General features: G+C 42.4%; 1 protein-coding gene across 1 annotated transcript; it reads right to left on the minus strand.

The window, feature by feature from the left end:
* Positions 1 to 1,506: 1,506 nt before the first annotated feature.
* Positions 1,507 to 8,443, minus strand: TMEM254 (transmembrane protein 254). Its single transcript, XM_009898942.2, has 4 exons — positions 8,266 to 8,443; positions 6,510 to 6,613; positions 5,299 to 5,358; positions 1,507 to 3,065 (listed from the first exon to the last, which is right to left on the minus strand). The coding sequence occupies exons 1-4, from the start codon at positions 8,371 to 8,373 to the stop codon at positions 2,945 to 2,947; spliced, it is 393 nt and encodes a 130-aa protein (XP_009897244.2). The 5' UTR covers positions 8,374 to 8,443; the 3' UTR covers positions 1,507 to 2,944.
* Between the last annotated feature and the right edge of the window lie 15,387 nt (positions 8,444 to 23,830).

The raw sequence follows: 23,830 nt of genomic DNA on the forward strand, positions 1-23,830 counted from the left end.
TCCGTTGCTCTCCTCTTCTGTTGTGGAAAGGATATTTTGATGGCAGTGGAAAGAATTGTTCTGTGTGATTAGGTGCAATCCTTTATTGGTGCTACTAGGGTAACTTGGAAAAATAGTTATCCCTGGTGCAACCAGTGCTGTTTCCCATGAGCCTGTTACTAGCCATAACTGTTTCTTTATGGGCTTAGTAAATTGCTGACCTGGAGGATTTGTGCTTCCACAGGCAACTTAATTTTGCAAAGTACTGTGGTATATTTATCTTGCTATGAGCTGAGGGACATTATAAACAACTATTCAGCAATTGTATCTCGGTATCATTTTGAATCTTATCTTTCCATAGATGTCTGTCTTTATCTCAAGACTATTTTTCATTAAAAGTTAGTCAGCATCACTGATCTTCTTGGCGCCGGGGATCTCATGGGCTTCAAGAACATTAGAAAGCAGATAACTAGGACACAGGCTGAGAGTAAACACTTTTTTCCCAGTTTTTTTAAAAAAAAACAAGGGCAGGGAAGAGAAAATGTTTGAAGGTAGGCAAGTACAATGTCCTTGGCATTTGTGAAAAATTTGATAAGCAATGGCCAACCAACTCCAAACAGCCACTGAGATCTGTCAAGCTAAAAAACAAACAAAACACAAAAACCCCCAAACAACAAAAGCACAAAAAAAAAGCCAAAACCAATCAAACAAAACCAACAACAACCCTCACCAGAGAGCTTTCAAAAAATCTGTTGATGCCGCCCTCTGGCTACAACTTATAACCTGAGAATACTTTTTACCTCAGTCATTATTTAACCGATTTCCCGCCATCCACACCCTCCCCCCCCCTCCACGCACTCCCCTCCCCCCACCTTGGGCTGCACTGAAGAGGCTTTTCCCATTGCTTCTCTAAAAGGAAGCCTTTCTAATTGAGTCTTAACAGTAAGCAGTTATCTTCTCAGAGCTGTGATTAATCTATAGCTGCCCCAGAGCCCTCATGAAAATGCTGTGAAAGCTGTGATGGGGAGCATCCCAAGTGCTCGGTGGGCAGACAGGAGGTGGAAGAGGAAGCTTACATAGTATTTCTGAGCTTATTTACTGATGAAAGCAACAAGTGGGAAACAGAGAAAAAGAGTCTTTTAGCACCTTTCCTAAGCCTCTAAATAGCCTTGGCATTACCGTTACAACTTTTCCTGTGTCCAGAAACATTATGAAAATGCTAAATCAAAGCTACTACTTTTATCCCCTCACACTTTGAATTTAATGCTCATTAAGACCAATCAGAATTCATCCTGAGTATTATCCCTATGGACACACAATGGACAATTTTTTCTTTAGCATTTCTGACAAGGTGAGGTATTGATATGACTTGTCTCCACCAAAACTAGACTCTGCAGGACTGGCTTTGGAAAGTACATAGCCCGCTGATCCTGCAAGATCCAATGTGAACACTGATAGTGGTGTAAAGATGATGCCTATATATTTTTCATAGACATTTATTTCCAGGATAAATTAAACAGAAAAGCAACTTCTTCACTTTTTAAAAATCTTTATTCCAGGATCACAGACTAAGATTAAAAGGTTACAGTGAAACAGAGCTTGGGATTTTTACATTCCTGTTTGATTTTTACCTACTAAACATGAGTTTCTACCTCTCCACAAAATGTTACCAGTTAGACATTTAAAAAATAACCAAAGCATTCCAAACTATTCAGCTCTCCATGCTTTTAGTACCCACTGAAGAGCAAAAACTTCATGCACCTGTGCTTGAGTAAGACATCTCCATCAGAAGTGTTACAGTCTGTAGATATTGCACAAGGCGTAAGTTTGTTATGGTCTCCTGAAGCTCTTTGTCAGAGGAAGAACCACCTTTTCTTGTCCTTCATTTCAGAGCAGCAGCACCACAGGTGTCATTGTAAAACTTCCCCCCGCACCACAGTTAGTATTTTAAATAGTTACGACTTTTAAAAGTGCTACAAAAAGACTGGCTAAATTCTTCTTCAAAGATTCAAAAGTGAAAGACAGGATGATAAAAGCCTCACTACACAAAGAAGTACTCTGAAGGGTGCTTAAGATGGTCTCTCAACCACAGAATTCAGGGTGTCAGCATCTGGGAAACAGTGGTGTATGTTTAGTCCCTACACTTGATGTTATTCGTGAGTCTAAAATTTTCAACTAGGTTTTGGAATGCTAATTGATTTTTATTTTTCTTCTTGGATAATAAATTTTTTTTTTAAAAAGCTGCCCTCAAAGCTACAGAATTGCTACTTCATGTTATACTAACTCAAAGACTGAAATTTTCATTCAAAAGATGAGGTCATGCTGCATCAAATTTAAGGCACACATATTGAACCAGGTTAAAGTGCTTTGTGTATCCAAGCTTATCACTGCACTTCAACCTGAACTGAGAGCTGGTCTTTTTAATGTGCCTGCAGCAATACTGTGGTCTGCCTCTTCAGCAAAAAGTTGACAAAACAAAGTACAAAGACCAGGCTCTAAGAACAACAAAATACACTAAAACTTCCTGTAGAGAAAATACAGCTAAATTTAAATCCTATCACAAAGCAGGTGCAAGTTACCGTGTGGCTGTAAATAACTCCTTGTTGTAGAAGAATATTCTCCCACACAAAAAGGTAACTTACCAGCCACTACTACCAGATGTCAGGGACTTGTCAAGGACAATTAGGGTATATAAGCTATGTCAAAAACTGCAGAGGGGCAACTTTTGGCTTCTTGGAAAATAAATGGGATTAAACTCAGGGTTGAATTTCTGCTGAACTATCCACAGGGCCCTGTGAATTATAATTGCCTCATTTAGTAAGAGGAGAGTTACCTGCCTAGAAGGGCACTGCATCATGTAGCAGGAATGTAATTTGGCTAATTACAGCACCCAGACATGTAAGTGAGGATATTTTCTGAAAAAATGAGGATAAAGAATGTGAGAAGTGACTTCCTTCACTGTCTTCTAGTACTGCTTCTTGGCTGAAGGTTTGTAACACACCAGCAGACCAAAGGAAGCATACCCAAATAGAAGTGTCTGAATGAACCATTGAAACTGAATTGCCGGGTCTGTGATTCCTTTAGATCTGAAACAGTAACAAAAGCATAAAATGTGTTAAAACAGTTATGATCTTTCAGCCTATACACTGACACTTGCGAAACAATGTTGGATATTTCTACCTACCCTTGATACATCACACTTCATTAGAACATCTGAATTTAGTATCATTAACTTCTGTCTACTGAGACTTATTTGCTGTGCTAACTAAACATACCAGTTCTTGTGATTTTAGTAGATTTAAGCTAGCTATAAAACAAAAGGCTCTTTCAGAGATTTCTTACATGCAATTTCCTCACTAATATATAAATTACAATCTCAGCCTATACTGTTTGACATTGCTTATCCTAGAAGTTTATGTACAAAGAACCAGGAAGTTAAAGTAGCTTAATAGTAACTTTAATATACAAATCTGTATGTAACTTCTTGTTGACTACAGTTACTAAACGTAGGCTGTATGCTGGCAGGACAAAGAGGCCTCACAATTACTGTATGGTGCAGGATGAAGAAGCACAGTTACCTGAATTTGTAACTAGAAAAATACAGGCACAAGTGAGCTCAAGACACCTGACTTTTTTGAAACAGAGACCTTCCTATGTCAGTTAGCTTTAACCTAGCATACATGAATTTTTCGGTATATTACAGAAAATGTCCCTTTTTTCTCCATCTCTTTATTGTTGAGAAATAATACTGAATTTTCAGATAAATGAACTAGTATAAACATGACAGTAAAAATCAATGGATTTCACTTCTCCAGTAAATAATTGTGCCAAACATAATTGTTTCAACTCTTTAGTTTACAAGGGAGCTCCCTCTGCTGAATTTTGATAGAACAGCTCATCTTCCCTGTGCACAAAATGATTGTGCACCAAGTGTTGATTAACACAGCATTTCTCAATGTTCAGTCTTAAATTCTCTTACCAGCTGTGAAAAAAACCTTTTTATAATCCTAGCTGCAGCGTTCTAAATGAGTGCAGAAACTGGAAAAGCTAGGGCTTGAGAAATTTATCTGCCTTGACAAAGCAGGCTTATTTGAATAGACTAGATACAGCAATATAGGCCAACAGTCACTTACAGTATTACTAACTATTAAGAAATTTGTATCTGCTTACTTGCTAGTTCTTCCTCATGCCTCCTTCATGATGCTCATAAGCAGACAATTATACAAGTAAACAGTATACGGTGTCTAGTGCTTATAGTAAAATACAACTGTTCAGTAACCCACAGAAGTGTGCATGAAGAGACCATGATGGACAAGCAATTTATGGTCTTTCTTATGGGCTTCAACACTACTCTAAAACTTGATTAATTATCTTGATTACAATACATCCATTTAGTATATCCATTGTTAATCAAATTCCCTCATGCTTAAAAACCACCTTAAGCCTGTATACTTATCTGCAGAATCAGAATTAAAGTTTTAACTTTAAAGCTACATAATTTAAAAGTGCAGCCTGGTAAAAAATTTATTACTAACTCCCATTCTGAAGGCAGAAAATGTTCATCCATATTCTATTATCTCAAGAACCACCTTTAATAGCTTTCCATGGAACTAAATCCCTTTGCCTCCAAAAGATGTTACTTGAGAAGCCTGTGATAGACAGCTCTGAACTGTTTGTTACTTCCTACCAAGAAAATTCAAATGAACTGAAAATTCAAATGAAAATGAATGATGCTGTGTTTGGACAGCATACCTTTCCAAACAATTTGTTATCCTAACATAAGACTTAGTTGGCTTTACTTTTATAGTCTGCTTAGTCGAAGTGCTTTATCCCACAAACCTGCAAATACAAGCAGACCTTAAATAGTCCTAAATGGAAGTGTCCAGTTGTAATCTCATGACAGAGGTGCAAACAATTAAGCAGGTAATTGGCAGTCTCAAATTCCTGATGAGGTAAGATCTGATGAAGTTGTAACACCTGAAGTTGTCAGGTGATTTCTATTGTTCCCTCTGTTTTCTGAAGTGCAATGTTACTCAGTGAACAGTGAGTTCAGAGATAGGTAGACAAGCTCTGGCAAATCGTGCTCATGCCAGTTCTGCAAGTTACCATCCCTTGCTTTTGCACCCTACACAAGTGACCACTAGCAGAATTTGCAGTAGCCTGTTGTGGAGGATAGCAAGCTATAGCTGTAGTAAGAATTTTATTGGTGTCCTCTGAACTGAAATTGCTGCTAAGCACCACCAAAATCATCCTGTTTATAGTGCTTGTATCAGAAATCCTTTGGAGTGTCTGTTGGGGTGAGGGGAGGGAGGAACTTACTGGCATAACTTAACACCGTAGAAGGCTTCTACTACGTGAATCAACCAGGACACCCAGAACCTGATAAAAAGAAAACATGTTTTATTGGTTGACAATTAGGGAGAAGACTATTGTATCCAAGACACATTATGCAGAATGTAAAACTGGAAGCACAGAAGTGACATAGCACTTCAACGCAGAAAATGAGGTGTGTTTCTTATCTTAGGAAAAAAACCAAACTTGGTCTTAAGAGAAACTGAAGTCCACTGAGAAAGTTTGAGGACGTGTAACTCATGCAGTATGCCTGGACCTGCCATTCCAGGTATCCACTGCACATTTCCAAAACTTTCAGCACTTAAGCCAAAAAGCCAAAGTTTCAGTGAAAACAGTCCAAGTTAATCTTAGTTAAGCATACAAAATCTACCCTTTTGCTAACACAAGTATTTTCAGTGCTCCTAACAAGTTACTGAAGTTTTCATAGGTTTAGTTCTGTGAAAACAATCCTTGTGTGTATAAATTCAGAATATATAATATGGCTTGATTAGTCAAACTTGGTCTACAGATCTTCATATACAGGCTTTTTTAAAAAACAAGTTACACAGGATATTCAGTTTGGCTCAATTCAATACCATGCTAAAGCAAAAGATGCTCTGAGCAGAGTCAAAGCAAAGAGGCATAGTAAAATAAACAAGAAAACCTTGCTGTCTTCCTGTCTTTACAAAACATCAGTAAATGAGAGGTCTGCTTACAGGGCAGTGTTTTCCATCTCTGTGGTTCATTAAAATAACAAACCATAAGTTTTGGAATGCAGGAAATCTTAGCACTATGTAGTTTCTTCAGCAGGTTATTTTTCACATGAGCACAAATCAGGATAAGTTAGCAGCAGCACAGAAAATCTTCTCTCATTCTCTAAACTGTTCACTTTTAGGAGGTCTTACACATGGACTAATAACTGTCTCCAGAAGTAGTATCTGAATTTCCTTTCTCACTGTTACAACACGGGTGTACCGAATTCTAAGCTGAATTTTAAAACTGTCATACTGGTCTTAGCTTATCTAGTCTTCTGTATAATTACTACCTCACACCTTCAGCTCTAATGAGCTTGAAAGGAGAGCTCTTTAAATGTAATTAACAAGTGGGTTACAGGAAAGCTTGTTATCACAGACTAAGCAGAACACTCAAAGAGAGGCAACAGGAGAGATACAAAATAATTATAGTCAGATGTAACTTACCCATAGCATACCCATTTGTGGTGGTTTTCCACTAAATAATTAAGAAAGGTACCAAATATTCCCAAATAACTATAAGGTATAGTTGAAGGCCAAAGTGTTACCCACTAAAAAAAAAAAAAAAGGGAAGTTAAGTTACCTCCTAGTAGAATTACTATCAATTTAACCTTCAAATCAGCTTCCCCTCCACCCCACCAAATCCACTGAACATGGTTTAGTGCTCATCTATTCATAGTATTACAATCCATTAACCTTGTCTAAGACTCATACTCTTCAACAAGACTGCTAGCCTTCCAAAGCACATTTAAGAAGATTCAAGCCTATGACATTTCCTTTCCTTGACATACAAGATGCCAAGGTGGCAAGTTTAAAGTTGCTGCGTACCAAGACTGTCTCTGCACATTAAGTGGCATTTAAGTTTTAAGCTCATTACCTATTAGACAGGGTAGCTGCCAAAAATACATTGTCTATGTCCTGAAGAACATCTGATGCAACTAACCTGAAGAATTCAAACAATGACCAGACTGAGAAGGAAGAGTAACTACTTATCTATTAGTAGGGAAAGTCCCTTTAAGATGTCACATTTTGTTCTATTTTGAACAGGGCATAGAAGATAATTGAACACAAAACCCAAGACCAAAGCTGCACAGAGTGTTCAGGGATCTTTCTGGTCACTTGAGTTGTCTGCAGTGCTTATCACTGTCTACCTTTATTTTAAACAAGCTGTGGAAGAAAAGCAGGCAGTCCACTGGGTAAAGGCTAAGCTTGGCCAAAGCTCACTTTTATTTCTCACTCCTCTGGTATCAGTGCTGCAGTTTCCAACTACATGTAAATTTGGCTATGCCAAGGATGTGGCAAGATAATGGATTTAAACAGGGAATCTGCTTAAAGCTCCTTCTATTTCTTGAAATAGTCCAAAAGCTGTTTTGTGAGCTGTTTGGCCTGCCCTGACCATCAGGTTTTTTTCAGTAGTGGCGCTTATCTGTAGAAAACCCATGCACAAGAAGAAAAGCTGTACCACTTGAAAAATTAATAGATGACCTTCATAAACTTGTCTGATACAGAAAACTCTCATTCATCTCCCCACTTCAGTAATCTCACCTATTTTGGCTAAAGTCTGTTTTTTAGAAATTAAGACGGCATGGTGACTGAACCAGTCTGTTTTCCAACACTTGTCCAACAACACTACCAGTTAATATAGTCTGTAGCTACAGCTGTCACTTGTAAAAGCATCTTGTTGATCACATAACCAGTGGCTGTCAAAGAGCGTATTTCAATTTTGTGACTGTTGAAGACACATTCACAGGGTACCAGCAAAGCAAACCCACACAAGCTGCAGCACTTGGGTGACTGTAAGCACACCTAGGGATGCTGCGCACATCTAGTGCCACAGCCTCGCTTTGCTTTGGAATCCAATTCAAGTATTTTATTTTTCATCTCTGACCTTCCTTCATGGATTTTCTCAGGTCCTCCACAAGCTGATCTAGCTAAAGCAGCATTTCCCATTTCCATTTTTCCCCCTTTTTTCCCCGGGTGTATGTCAGAAAGTTTCCACAGACGCTAAGAATATAAAGGAAGCCAGAGCGCCACAAGCCCTGCACCTTCCCGGCTACCCGCCAGGCTCGCTGAGGACGGTTGCCGCTGTGGTAGCAGCCAACCTACGGAGGTCCCCATCGGGTACGTGAGTTTTGTAGCTCCGGGCAGCCCCTGCAGGCCTGCACCCAAGGGCCGCGGGTACCCCCACCCCACTGCTCCTTACGCCGAGAAGGATCATGCCGAAGGTGATGGCAATCATCCAGATAAGTCGGGAGCGCTCGAAGTGGCAGCTGCCATCGCGGGGTCGCTCCGCGCTCGTCACCGCAGTCATCTCTGCCAGGCCGCCACCGACCGCCGCTCTGTGGGCCGAGAGCCGCCGCCGGTCCTAAGGCCGCCGCGCGGTGGGGGGCGGGGCCGGGGCGGGGCCGCCCTGCCGGTGACAGACCAGCGGGACCATGACGCACGGCGGGGGTGGCGCCGTGGTGGTGCCGCCCGCCTGCCTGCTGCTCGCGGAGAGCCGGGGTGCGCCGTGCCGTGCTGCTGCCGAGGGGCACGCGGCGGAGCCTTCCAGGGCGAGTGTGAGCCTGCCCCAGGGGCCGCGCGGGGCAGAAGTGGCTTTCGGGGCGAACGTGGCCAGCGATGGCGCTGTGTGCAAAGTCTCTTTCAGCTGCTGATGGCGTCACCTGCCATGAGCGGGTGGCCCTGTGACAGAGGCGGCAGCAGGACGGTGGCGTGTTCTCGGGTTCGGCGGCCGCAGGCAGGGCCGGCAGCGTCCGGTCACGTCGTTCAGTGGGCCTGCCTGCGGCCGCCTCGCCACCACACCGTGCGGCCGGCGCGGCCTGGCTGCCAGCTCTTTTATAAAGCTGTAGTGGGGGTCTGCGGTCAGGAAGTCGGCCAGCCCCCGGGCCGCCCTGCCCTGGGAGCAGGAGAACTGCAGTTCACGAAACGCAACGCTAGTTGAGAATAGAATAGAATAGAATAGAATAGAATAGAATAGAATAGAATAGAATAGAATAGAATAGAATAGAATAGAATAGAATAGAATAGAATTAGAGTAGACCAGACCAGGTTGGAAGAGACTCTCAAGATCATCGTGTCCAACCTATCAAAGCTACAGCTCTCCGCTTCAGGGATAGAGGAAAAGCAGAAAACGTAGGAAAACAGACAATTACAGCAAATGTAGAGTGCCCAAGGCTCCGCGCACGTCCAGGCAGGTACTGACATCCTCTATTAGCACTTGTCTCAACTCCGTGCACCTTTCTAGGCCACCCCTTGTCTCTCAACTCGGAGGTGAACGGTGCCGTAGTTAAGCTACGAGTGCCCTCTTGTGGCACAAATGGTGAAGTCACAGGGAAAATGCGGTTGAAAGGCGTCTTCCAACGGAAGGGGCAGAGGACTCTATTCGGTACAGACGGGCACTGTAGCACTGGCTCAGGCCACGTGTGGATTGGAAATAGCAGTGGTTCTCGCTAGGTCCCTTTCAATCGAAAATATTCTATGATTTCTATCTCTGAGCAATTCAGTCCTGTTATTTAGAAAATATGTAATTGAAGCCTACAGATTTAAAGTGTATTAAGTACAGAATTTTCTACTGTATGCCCTTTGGGGATAGATTTGGACTCGGTCCACAGATAGAAATGTTGGAGGGAGGGTCTCATGCTTTCGTTTGAGCTTTGCTATCTGTTTGCTTGACAGTGACTTTGACAGCATAGAAGATACGGTAAGAAATGTTGACTGTGCTGTCCCCCTTGCCTGGAGGCAAAATACACTGTTCTTTTGACTATGTGATGATGACGAGCCTGTAAAACTCTTTTCTTCAACAACTAATGCAGCAAGTGCTGATATTTTCCCAGCATGAGCACTATGTTGTAGAAAAGAATCGCTGTAGAAGGGGATTGACTTTGCAAGTGTTTGGATTAGTTTTGTTCTTTCCTAAGACAGTTCTTTTTCCCTGTTTCTGTATTTAATTCCCAGCTATTCTTGCCCAAAGCACTGTGCTTATTTTGATGAGGTGTTCTGTGGAGATTATAAGGCAGTTTGGTAAGAAATTCACACAGTGGTAAAAGCTGTTTCTGGGAGGCCATCTGAGAAGCTGGCTACATGGATTGCCACCTGCATGATAAAGTTGCCTGGGTTGCTTTCTTGATATAAGGGAAAAGTTTGTGTGGCTTCATCTCCAATGTCTTGGTATCTGGCAGAAATTTCTAAAATTCTGCATGTTTTTGTGGCTCATGACTTAATTCCTTGCTCTTCAGAACATCCTACACAAATTGTTTCTCCCTGCCTGTAAATCTGTGTCCAAAGGTTGTGCTGAGATCCTGAGACGGTCCGAGCTTTGTGGTAGAAATACCTGGAGTTGTTGTGCCCCACACAACAAGCTCTGCCCACACACCGAGAACTTCTAAGGGCACAATGAGGCGATTAGAACGGAAACAAAAAGCAAGACTTGTGAAAAGGATGGATGTGCTGCTCCGCGGAGGTGACTGGAGAGGGCAGTCAAGTACCCAGGAGAGAAATGAGCTGTCAGCTGGCCGCTGCTATGGCAGAAAGGCGTTGGCAGAAGGGTGTTGCAACCTCCGTCACGGGGTGTGTACCCAGCAGCTGGGGACGGAGAGTCAAACCCTTCCCCTTCCTACTGACCCTTGGGGGACACACACATCTCAGCTGCTTGTGCATCTCTCTGGACATTTGCTTTGTTAGACTGGCTTTGGTGGCCAAAAGCAGCCATGTGAGTTCAGAGGTGGTATGTGGATGATGTTGTATTGTCCTTTCTGCCATACTCCACCACATCCTTTTGGGCAGAGGCAGGGAAGCCGACTTACCCTTCTTTCTGTCTCACCAACAGTAGTTGATTTATATTTAAATCATTTATGTTTAAATGGTATGCCTTAAGCAGTATTCTTCCTGTCCCAGGTAGACATTGGTCACAAAGAGAGGCCTGTCTTCATGTGTAACAGCAGTCCTTATTTGCTGCCAGTGTTGTTGATGCAGGTAGCTCTACCAGTCCCAGGCATCTCCACAGCCTTGAACTTGAACAGTTAATGAAGACAAGTCCCTGCTCAATCTTAAAAACAAGTCAGGGGAAAAAAAAGGTTTCCTCAGGATTACCTACAAACATTTTTTCTTTCACTCGCATCTCTTGGTTTAGATTTCAGATTAGGTTGGCAATTAAAGCCATAGCTACTTTTTAAGAATCTGACCAAAAGAGAAGTTTGTTACGAGATCAACAGGTAAGGTTACTAGCTGTACAGTAACATGAAAATGTGATGTATAATCCTCTGAGATTTCACAGACAACTACATCTGTTTAATGTTTGTTGTTGGGGTGTTGTTTTTTTTTTTCATTGAAGTTGTGTTTGTAGGGTCCTGACATCTCTATAGTGACTGGATATGAAAACTAAATGGACCTGTGCATTCTTCTTGCTTAATCCCTGAGACATAACTAGCCCATTTCACACACTATTTAGATCAATACATCACTGTCTTAGATTTTTCAAATTCTGATGTTTCTGTTGTAACTAGTAATGAAGAAAACTTGCTCCCCCTTCAGTTCAGAAACATTTGCTATCTCTAACTTAGAGATATTGACTATCTCACTTTCATCGGAAAGTACAATGGGTATTTGCCAGGTAGTCTGCCTCTTTTGTTTGGTGTTCTTGGTAGATGCCAGAGACTAGATAGAGACAGGTTAGTTCTTTAAAATTCTTTTTTAAAAAAAGGGGAGAGTGGGAGGGTTAGTCTAATTCACACCAATCTTTATGGTATGAGTCATCTTACTGGAGTCAGTGAGGTGGCTTGTGTAAACAGCAACTTTTTGTGTAAGTAAGAGGGGGTTTGGCTTCTTCTAGGAAGTTACTTGGAAATGAACTTCAGCTGACTTTAAATTGGATTTGAAGCTGGTATAAAAAAAGCTGAAATGTATTCAGTGAAAGTCACCTAAGGAGATGGGATTTTAAAATCAGGGTTAAATGACAAAATGCTGTAATGAAACTACTGCAAGCAATGTCTGAGTCCTAATGTAACTAATTAATGTGAGTGTTCCTCTGTTGTTTATAAATGGGGAATTAAAAAATATTACACTTCAATCTTTTAGTTCTAGGATTAGAGAAGCTAAGAAAAAGTGTGATCTTAAACTGCAATATGAAATATTTTTAGACTAGCGTTACTGTTTTGAGGTTTATGATTTTCAGCAGATTCTCACACTTAGAAAAAAATGTAAAGAGTAATGAGATGCACATAAGAAGAAACAATGGAGTGTAGTAATCCTGCTTGTTGTAGTGAATACCCTTGGTGACTTGGAAATAAATAAACCTTTGCATATATATCTGCTGTATCCTCCTCATAGGTCAATGGATTTCTTGGATCTCTGATAAAGCAAATTCTCTGCTATCACATTTTTAACACAATTGGGAGCATAATTCAAGTCTTGGAAATTACCAGTTATAAGGGTCCCAGCCAAATATTTGTTCTTTGCAAAGTTTAAGAACTAATACCAATAAGCTATAAAAGTGTGAGTTTCTTGTTAATTTTACTACAAACTCATTTTGTGCATTTTAGAGATTAATTTATGTTCTATATGCTCATTTTAACAGTACCACTGTGGGGTTTTTGTTCTTATTAAAAAGGAACAGAAAGGTGAAACATGCTTCAGCCAATTTTGCATTAATAGGCCCTTCTAAATAGAAAGCCAAGGCTCACCAGTTTGAAACCCAGGAACAGATGTGCATTTTACAGTTCTGTAAATGTTTTAACTGACATTTTTACTGGAAGTCAACAACTTTAATCCTACTGAAAATATTTTGTCAACATTTTTGGTGGCTTTCTATTATTGTGTGAGGTAGCTTTAAAAAATGAAATAGTAACACTGACTTGATATCTCAGTAACAGTTGGATTTATGCTACAAGTATTTGGTGGGATTTTTTGAAAGTAAATGTATGCTACATGTATTTTACAGGGGTTTTTTGTTTGTAGAAAAACCTCTGTAGTTTATTCAAAAATGTATTACACACAGATAAGGGGTTGTGACTGCACACCAGCAACCTACAACACTATAGACTAAATAATTAAAACAGTCTGAGGGAGGAAGTCTGCAGCAAACCATCAGAATCTGGATGTTGCCTTCTGTCCCTTATGCACTTGATGAAAGCGAATGTGTAGTTTAATACATAGTATTTGGTATCTGATGTCACTTCATGTTTATGTCAGAAAGAATTTCTAACTCTTGGGTTCTGCTTCCTGTTATCAAAGACACTGCCTTAGGTTGTCAAGTTCTTCACATGCATCGCAGTAAACACAGAAGTGCAGTATTGGGAAAAAAAGAAAGGTTTACAGTTAGTTCACTGTTCCTGAGGGTCTATTTGGGCCAGCTAATTGTGCTTCTCAATTAATGAACAAGTTGTGTCAACTAACACAGCTTGCTAGCTCTTGAGTATTTTTCCCCTACATGTCTGGAATAGGAATGTTCTGATGGAAAAGCTAATAGTAGTACAAAAAAAGACAGCATTGATCTAGCAAAGAAATGGGGTTACTAGCAGATGGGTGGGAAGAACATTTCATTACAACCACATGGGTGGAGATGTCATTTGGGACATGAGAAGGAGTAGGACTGACTTGGGAAGTTAGAGCAATAGTTCTTAGAACAGGGAGAAGACTCCAGCCAACTTGTCTCCAGCCCCAGCAGACTACCCTTAAGGCCAAATTCACTCATCTTTAGGTGACTAGGTATCGTAATCATGTTTGGCAGACTATGATGTTGCAATTTGTTGTATTTCTATAGTATCACACGGGTGTGTTTGTATTTTGACTGCAAAAGAAAAAGATACAGTAGTCCTAAAATATCTGTTCAGAGGTCTGTTCCTTTCAGGTGCTAAGAGTCCATAAGTGTTTCTGGAGCCATCAGTCATAGGGCATCTGCCAGTTACCCAAACAGCATGGGTAAGGATGATGACAGAGACATTCCTACAAAGGAAAAGAAACAAGGAAGGAGACAGCAGGGAGTATGAGGGAAAGAATTACCATAATGTGATGCAGACTCTGAACCTCACTGGACTGGGTACAAAATCCTGCTACATTTAAATGAAAATTGTATCTGTCCAAATGATGCTCAAGCAAAATGAAAGCTTGGGAGACTGAACAGCACTCAGTAATCCACTGGAAGTCTTGGATGGACTTCAGGAGAATATTTTATACACAATTTTTTTGACATTTCTTGAGTCAGGATTTTAGTAGACATGTTTGCTACTGCATGGGTTCCTGTGCAACTTTTCTACTTGGCATTACAAGGGCTCATGAACACTGATAATCTCTGTAGAAAACCTACTCCAGTACATTCCTGAGCTGGTTTGGCCCCTGCTCTGCTGATTCACCCATCCCAGTGGACATTCTAACTCTTTACAGGCTCAGCCTGTCCAAACTTTAAAAAAGTGTTCTGACTGTGTGAGGGAGATCTGGCCCATAGAAGACAGATTTCCCTCCACCAGAGCAGAAGACTTTGTACTGCATTAGAGTGGCAGCGCTAATCACTATCTTCCCAGCAAATCTGTGCTGTTCTACATCTATCTTCCCTAACAACTGCCCACGAGAAAAAGGAATGGTGTTGTACACCACTGGGCTACCTTTAATAAAAGACACAATTTGCAAATACTTTGGTTTCAGTTTTACCTGAGTTGTATTTCCTTTAAAATTTGAGGCAGTCTTCTATATGAAATGAATCACAATTTCTTTCAAGATTGTCACAGGCCTCAAAACCTTACCAGCATACAGCATAATGACAGTACAACTAAGTACCTATTTTCAGGTTCAGAAAATAGATTACTGTTACAACTCAGGAGTAGAGTTTGATATCTTTGTAAGAATGCAAAGTCAGTGATAATAAAAAATGCAAATGTTAAGAACTATTGGGATAGCAATGGAGAATAAACACTATAATCATAATATGTAAATCACCATGATCCCTCTACATCTTAAATTCTGAGAGTCATTCTAGTCTATCTCAGGAAGGATACAGTAGAAACAGAAAAGGGTCTGAAATGGGTAACATGAATGATCAAAGACATGGAACAGTTACCATAGGGCAAGTAATCATGAGTAAGATGGGATTCTTCAGTCTGGAAAAGAGGTGGCTGAAGGAGGAAAGCATTTGGGCTTGATGAAAAAATGGGCAGTGTGAACCACTGGAACCAGCAAAGGTAATTTCATGATCTTGTGTGGGAGACAGTGAGTGCCAAATGATTCTAGCAGGCAGCATGTTAAGAACACATACAGAGAAATACTAGTTCATATAACATGTGGTTAAGTCCTGTCCAGAAGATGCTGTCAAGCTAAAATCATCATACTTACTAAGTAATGTTGCTCATTGGGCTTGTTATAGATACCTACCTTGCCTAAACATTGTCCATTTTTGGCTGATGCAGAAGAGTTAAATGTAAATTAGGCTAGACAGACATTTGATCTTAGCAAGTTTGACCCTTTTTTACAGTTACTTTAGATTTCAGTAATTGCAGTCAGTGACATGAATTATTTTGAGGGCTAAATATAAGAAAAATGTAAGTGTGAGGTTATTCAGAAGTTATGTGAAAATGGCCTAATGCTTTTTCACCTTGAGATCTATAGATTTTAATGGCAACTGAGTCATGTTGCAAAAGTGCATGATGTTTTCAGCAGTATTGCCTTCCTCTGCCTTCAAGTGTTAGAAATAACATTAATTTCAGGTAGGAAAAAAGGCTGTAACAATGCTTCAGCATAATAAATGTGTTTGCTGTAAGGAAAAGCTCAGTAGCGTGGGTGACAGCTCTCCCAACAGCCATTTCTGAAGTGGGGAATGAGCACTCTTAGAAAGCAAAGGTTATGGTAAGTTCTGCTCTTTTTTTTTTTTCCTCAAGGTGCAAATAGTGCTTCCATTCTGCTTGCCCTGACACAGCATGCAGGAAGTCTGGGCACTGAATTGTTTTCAAAACAAGACAGGCTACTGTAAATGTGCCTTTCCCTGAACAGCAGGTGAGAGCATCACTTAGCTGCTCATGTTGCTTGGAGGGTTGCTAGGTACACCTGGCTGTGACACAGTACTGTGCATAGGGAGAAATCTTCGTGGAGTAGAATGCACTTCATTTTGCTGAATTCTATAGTTCTACATTTGAACATGGAAACCTCTTTGCAATTCCCCAAGGTTGTTTTGTAGTCTTTCAGTGATGTAAGAGCTGCCTTTTACTGCCTAGCCCATCATTAAAGCAGTGTTGCCTGGTAAGTAATGGGCTGCAAAAGGTGTACCAAAAGATAATTAAAGATGCACTCCAGATAAGCAGGGCATGAGCATCCTTTTTATGAGGTGTTAATGCCTGAAGAACAACTAGTGAAATTGATCTTGCCTCCTTCAGGATGAAAGTTCTGTTTAAACATCAATAGCTTTGTACTGCCCTAGAAAAATGTTTGATGTAAGGGATTTCTAAACGGCTGTGCTTGTCCTGACTCCCCAGGCAGGCGCCTGGTGATTCAGACCGTTCTGCACTGGGTAATTTGGCATCTCATTCAGGCTAGCATGATTCTGGGGTCATCCTTGCAACTGTGGACACTATGGCTACTCCGGAGTGAGACAGGACAGGAGCTTGTGATGCCCTCATCTGGATTAGAATAGATGCAGACCTTTTTTTGAGAGCCATTTTAAAGAGCACTGTCCTTGTCTAACAACTGTATTCTTTCCCATAAATGTCCTTTATATACATGCCTGTAATTTTTGTTGTGTATTCAGCATATCTCACCAGTGATTTGGATTCCTCTGTAAGATGCACTTTTACCATGACTCTGGCATGAAGGAACATTAGCAGAGGACACCATGCTGAAATCTCTAGCGTAACTACATGGATTTTTGTGAGAGCCTGAAGACAATCTGTGAACCAAAGAGATGCTGGTTATGTTAAGCATGCTGCTTTCAGTATTCCTGCTTCTTTCCCCACACTCCTCCCATTCCCTTATTTGTGAAATGAGTAAAACACACAGGGGAAGGAATACTATTTCCCTGATACAGTTTAGAGATAGAGGAGCTCACAAACAGTTGTTTTGATTATGACTGATACTCAACAGCATGATGCCAAGGGAACATGGGCAGCAAGGTCTGGTCAGTGTTGTTGCCTGGATTATTGTATGGTCAAACTGTAGGTGTAGCAGGAATTTGTTCTTATATTAGGTCAAGTTCATACATCTCAGCAGAAGAGGGGGAAGAAGTGGGGGAGGCAAAGATTGTCATCTTCTTTCCTGGAATTTCTCTTCAAAACTTGCAATCTAAGTCTCTATCAATTAGCATTGCAAAGAAAATCTCTAAAAATGAAGGGTGTAAAGAGGCTGCCTGGCAGAGTGCCTGAAACAGTAACTCCGGGAACTGTGAATTGCTCTCCATAGCCAGAGGATATTAACAAAAGCCTGGTCTATTTGACCTAGCTAGTAGTCATGGACAGTCACTATCAGCAAGTGGTGCAAGTTGGTGCAAGCCTCTGCTGACTCCTCTCGATATCTCCTCTGCAGTGGCTGTGGCCATAAGGTGTGTTTGTCGGAACAGGGTGGCTTCCATATCTTTTTAAGATCAGTATTGAAGGCTGCCTACAAGGCCAGGGTTATAGTTACTCCTATGAGATGATGCTTTGTGCCATGAAAATTGGAAATTCAGAAGGAATGACAGCATTTGTTCTAGCCTTGCCTGTGGCCCAGCTAAATGAGTAAGCTGTCTTTGTATCCTACAAACATGTTTGGTATTCTTGTTCCAGTTTGTTATGCACTCCACAGATAGTTGTACTGGAATTGCAGAGAGGTGGAAAGATCATGTGCAATTCCATACTTTCAAGTGGCAGTTTAAATTGGGGTTCCCCAACCCTCTGCTCCTGTGCCTCCCCACCCATGCTGGTGCTTGACCTGAGATTGCAAAAAAACTAACTTGGCCAAAAAAACAAAACCAAGAAAAGTTATCTTGTGTAGTTGGGTTGGGTTGGATTTTGTTTGTTTGTTTGTTTGTTTGTTTTTTATTAAGAAGTAGCTTTGTGATTTGGCTCATTTGCTATTCACATGTGCACTGAAGGTGGTGTGTGCAGGACTGTGTGTGAAGGCATATAGGGGCTTAAAGGCAAGTAGAATTCCATCCAGGGGCTTAGAACAAGAAGGGATAACTGAAGGTGGATTTGCTGTAGAGAAGACTGTCAATAAACTATGTCACCAAGCTTTTAATGTCCACCCCTCCCTACATATGTATCTGAATGTTAAAAGTGAAGTTAACCTGAAGCACTAGCAGCACACCCTGACTGTACCTAGAACTGCTGAACCGCTTGCTATCTGGCTGCTTTTTGCCCTTCTCCCACATAAAAAGTCTTGCTTAAATACAAATTTTATTGCTTACATAGACAGGAAAATGTGAAGTATCCTGGAGTTCTGGGGGAGAAAAGAAATCTTGTGGGATGTTTCTGTGCTGTGACAGTCCAGGCTTATGGGAATACAATGGTAGAAGCCATGGGAGGACTACTGAGGAATTGCTCTAAGCTGTTGTTTCCAGATGTTTTGAACTATATGCTGCTTTCACCCCTCTGAAATTCCAACTTCCCATACACTTCTGCTTAAAAATGTTATTTAGGTACACTGGTTTCTCATGGCATTTGCCCTGCCTTACATCAGATGAGCTACTAAAGGAATCCAGACTCTACTAGACTCACAGGGGCTGACAGTCACCCTTGCCTGGAAGAACATTCCTTTATGTAGTGAACTACTGTGGTGGTGTGTATTACGTTAAAACTCTCTCCCAGCTCAGCCCAAAAGTGGTTGCATGGGAGGTGGATGCACTGTTCCCTGCAGAATGCAAATAGTATTGTGACAGCTCACATACTTTGTCCTTGTACCCTTTAGTTTCAGAGCAAGCTGAAGCAGGTCATAAATATGAAAAATTAATGAGGACATGTTGAGGTGAAAAACACATGAAAGTAATGATGCTGTTGTTCTTGAACACCTCTAGCAATAGCCATTAATGGCAGCATTTGACAGATTATTACATTGACTGATTGATTTGCTGCTGTTCTAATCCTGTTCTAACATGTAATCCTTTTCGGCACTGCAACTGTTGCTCCCTGTAAGTCCTTATGTCACTCTTGGCTCTCTTACACAGTATCACTGGCCTCTCTTTTGGATTAATACATTGGTCATGATTTCACCTTGTGCTGAAAGCACAGACCTTGTTTGTTCTGTACATGACTTGGATGCATAAAGCCGTCTCTACTCACCCAGAAGGGGGGGTGAGGGGGGGGTGGTAAGAGCAGCCCTAGGAAAGGGAAAGCTTGTGCTGAGCTCTTCAGCACACTCAGGAGGGAGATGGCTTCTTCTCCCCCACGTCACCTCAGAGTGTGTTGGGGGAGGCTTTGGTGAGTTTGGATTCAGTATCTTGTAAAGCTGGCAGCATTTTATGTACTGCAGTTAAGTTGATAACAAAGATCCCATAAATGGGAATAGGAGTTGGGTAACTGAATGGGGAACACACGTTTTGTCACCCGGGTGCTGTAAGAGCTGAGATGGTTTCCTTCTGGCATCCAGGGGAGCCACTAGGTTTCCAGTCGAGCCCCAGGCCTGCAGTTCAGAGAGAAGGGGTGCCTCCCCAGAAGGCCAAACTAAAGGTGTAAGATAACGTCATTAAATTATTCACTCCATCTGAATTAAAGAAAGGCAGATGGGTTTGTGGCGGCAGTGGGCTCTTCTCTGGGAGACGCTTTGGCTCCTTCGATGGGGCGAGACCTCATTATGTGTATTTTGGTGATGGGATGACAATGGAGGTGTGGGAGACGGCTCTGAGTCACCCTCGCAGGCCTGGAGGCCCCGGCTCCATTGGTGGGGCTGGGCCAGGAGGGTGGGGGGTCGCTAACGGCCGGGGCGGAGGGCTCATAAGGTGCGGAGCGGCCTGTGCCGCCCTGCAGCCCGCACGCCTTGGCACGCATGGAGCTCGCCACCCTTCCCTCCGGTCCCAGCCCTACCACTAAGGCTTCCCGGGGTTCAGCCGAGTGGGTTGATGGTGGTGGTGGTGACAGCGGCGGGGTAGGAAGAGAGGAACGCTGCTCGCCGCGGTCCCCGCTGGCCGCCGCTCTCTTCTCGCTCCCTGCAGACGAAGCCCGGCCGCGTCCCACCGTCCCTGGTTCGGGGCGGGAGGGCGGCCGGCGGAAGCGGACCACCTTCAGCAAGGCGCAGCTGGAGCTGTTGGTCTGCGCCTTCGAGAAAGAGCCTTACCCCGGCATCGCCTTGCGGGAGCAGCTCTCTACGCTCACCGACATCCCCGAGTCCAGGATCCAGGTAAGAGGGACGGGAGAGGCGGCGGGGCGGTCTCCTCTGGCCTAGCCGAGGCGGGGGCAGGTGCTCAGTCTCTGTTGGCTTCGCAGGTGTGGTTTCAGAACAGGAGAGCCCGGCAGCTGAACCACAAGAAGAACGAAGCCACTGCCTACCCCAAACCGGCCTGTGGGAAGCAAAAGGCGACCCGCTGCGGCGGCGGTTGCCTGGAGAGATCCCGGACGATGCAGGTGCTTGGGACAGACCGGAGCCTTGTCCATCCGCAGCCCGGCCTACCAGGAGAAAACCAGAATTTTGCATGCCATACGTCGCCTTACCCGGGACAGCCGTACTCTAGGTTCGATACTCATTTCAGGAGCTTGGATAACACATTTGTTGCCCAAGGTCAGACCCCAGATCACTTCGGTTTGGACTGTATGGGAAAAGGGGTCTCGCTAAGTACAGGTGGCATGGGAAATCCCTCCCAGGTCTCACTCCCTGTGCAGGAGGCACAGGAATATCCATACCTGAAGAAATCTTTCACTGAAAGCTACTACTCAGATGCAGATGTTTTTCAGTCTTGTATAGAAGATCACCAGTATCTGGCAGCTAAAGAGAACATGTATAGAAAGCCTGTCTTAAACTATTTAAATGCTAACCAGGGCCTAAGTGTTGAAAACCATTTCTATATCAAATCAAACACTTCTTTTGACACTTTCAATTATGGTGAAGGGGAATCTCAGCTTGAGCTCGACCAGATGAGGCACAGTCCACCTCTGGTCATGAGTAGTCATGCTAGTTCTCCTTTGGCGCTTCCAAAACATGAAGTGGGGTACCAAGGGACATTTAGTGCTCCAGCTCCATTGTATGGGCAGCAGCTGCTGGAAACAGTAAATGACTATGACCCTCATTGGCTGGGTGTGAAAAATGAAATTTTGGGAACTGGATTAGATTTGCTGTTTGAGAGTGAGCAAAGTGGGGAGCAAAGTGGGCCAAAAAGTTACCTTTTTGCTTTTGGTGGCCAGAGTTCAACCTGTCATTTGGGTCACACATGAAAATGACAGTGGATATGCTTGGTTGATGAAAAAGTTAGTGTGTTTTTTTCTGTATTGGCAGTGTTGTCCTAAGTGGCTAGAGGTTTTACAGGTCTGAGCGTGGAGTGCTTGCTCAGAGTCTTGTGTGTTACGTGGAAGAGGAAGGAAGATAAGCAAAGTCAGCAAGGGCTAGAGGAGAATAACCTGCCAAATGTGTGCTGCCTTCCTGCCCTATGGGAAGCCAAGCTGTGTGTGTGCATTTGGTTATTGGCAGCATCATATTAACTTACATGTCAGTACTGAACGTTCACTCTCACTGTGTCCAGAATCTGCTAGATTAATTCTGCCAGCATTAGGTTTGTGGGCCAACTGCCCAAGTCGTTTCTATTCTGGTCAGAATTCACTTACTTTAAGAAATCTATAGAAAACAGACTAATTTATAGCTTTTAGTGGAGAAAGCGTTAATACCAAAGGTGGGGTACAGACACGGGAAAATGACCTTTGGGGTGTCAGGGGATTGCTCACTGGGTTTGTTTGTGTTATGGGTTTGTTCCTGATAAAGAATACAGCTGGCCTTTTCCGAGATACTTAATGTACAGTGTTTTCATTTAAAAATGACTTCATTTGTAGCCTTATGAAAGGCAGTATTTTTGTGATTTGCTTTTGTATTTTTAATTGTTGGGTAATTTTCCATTTGCCAAATGAAGGTTTTCTACATGGGTGATCATGAACTTGTACAAATGCACTCGCATACAAAAAAAAAATATTAAACAATAAAATTCTTGAGATCTGTGGCCCTTTGGAAGACCACTAATCATGGAACTGCTCCTGATGTGTACCTCTGGAGAGATACACATGCCATGGTGGTGTATGAAAGCAATATTGTACCTAGAATATTGAAAACTATATGTGAAAATCCTGTCTGTGTTTAAAATGTGGCTCTGCACTAATTTTAAGTATGCCTAGTTTTTAATATGTATGTCATTAATTACTTTTTTATAAAACAAAAGAAATGTAATAAAAATAAAAAACACATACCCCAATAAACCAACCAAGGTGTAGGCTTTTGGTTTCATCCCTGGAGCCAGTGGCCACCTGGCAGGCAGAAACAGGTCTTCCCATGTTATCCTGCCTGCTAATCAAAAGGCATAGTGCTCTCATATCTCATAGGGGTTTGATGTAAATGATTGGAGGGTCACTATCACAGGCTTCCTTAAGTGAGCCCAGTCCTCCTCAGTGCATCCAGCTCTTAACCCCACTCACTCTGTAGGCATCCTATTGTGTCAACGCTCACAAATCTGCACCACGGCAGCTGTTTTCGATGTCTGGTGCTATGGTGTCATGCCTGATTTCTCTAGTAATACTGGGCATTACAGCTCCTTCATGTGGTCTAGGGAACAGGCTTCCCTTATTAGCAAACCCCATTTCCAACACAGAAGTAGAATGCAACCTGATTATTTATTGTGAGCAAGTCCAAGAGAAAAAAAATAATCATTCTCCCATCACAGAGGTAGAAATTTTTCTCTAAGTTGCTGTTTTTTAACAGACCTACCTAGCATGTTTCACAAGCAATATTTATGCAGAGCAGTTGGATGCAACATTTTTTGTGACATTTCTATAAGCTTATAAAATGGAGAAAGCCAGGACACAAATAACATGCTTATTTAAGACACTATTTTCACAGCTGTAGTATCAGTAGCTTCCCCCAGACTTGCATGCCAAAAGCATCTCTGCTGTCATACAAGTAGGTGTTACTGAGGAAGAGGTGGGGCAGGAACCAAGTGTGTTCAGTGTAAGAGTACTCTTCCACTGCCCGTAAAATTCTCCTGTTTATTGAAGACATCAGGATTTTGCAAATACTGAAAAGTGGGGGGTTTTCCCATGTAACTTGTCAGAGAGTGAGGACTCAGGTTTACCAAATATGAGTTTTAGTCAACCTGGGCCTATTCCACTGATAGGAGTCTTGAATTCCTCATTTTGTGGGACCCTGCAAAGTGCGTTCTTTTATTCTCAGACACCTTCACCAGCAGCAGGACCGTAGTGAGAGCCATGGCCTCAGCTGCAAGCTGAGAGTCTTTGCTGGAACCTACCTACCTACCTGGGACTTAGGATCTGGCTAGTGTTAACAGAGGCAAGCAGTTCATGACCTAGACACCTCTTTAGCAGCCCTGCTCCTCCCTATTTCTTGGCAAAATGCAAATTACCCTGGAGAGGAGGGACCTTCGCTTAATTAAGCAGGGCCAGTACTTCTGAATAGCTTCAGGAGGACTTGCCTTAAGGCGTAGGCACAGGCCGGAGATAAACAGCGACTCACTTCTCACCTATAGTTCCTTGAATGCTGCATGCCTAGTCATGTCCTTGTGAGGTGGTGGACAGAATATCTGAAATCGAAAACCCCATCATTTCAGTACTCTATGTCTGTGTTCATAGCACTGACAGCCCTTAGATATTTTTAACCCTCTGACTTGCCTTCCCTTAGTC

Source organism: Dryobates pubescens, chromosome 8 (genome assembly GCF_014839835.1).
Source record: "Dryobates pubescens isolate bDryPub1 chromosome 8, bDryPub1.pri, whole genome shotgun sequence".
Classification (NCBI taxonomy): Eukaryota; Metazoa; Chordata; class Aves; order Piciformes; family Picidae; genus Dryobates; species Dryobates pubescens.

Excerpts from the sequence above, each read along its gene's own strand:
- TMEM254 (XM_009898942.2), bottom strand. The coding sequence starts at position 8,373 with ATGACTGCGGTGACGAGCGCGGAGCGACCCCGCGATGGCAGCTGCCAC. Across the intron at positions 6,614-8,265 it reads TCGGCATGATCCTTCTCGGC|TGGGTAACACTTTGGCCTTC; the intron begins GTAAGGAGCAGT and ends TTTTTTTTTTAG. Across the intron at positions 5,359-6,509 it reads CACAAATGGGTATGCTATGG|GTTCTGGGTGTCCTGGTTGA; the intron begins GTAAGTTACATC and ends TCTTTTTATCAG.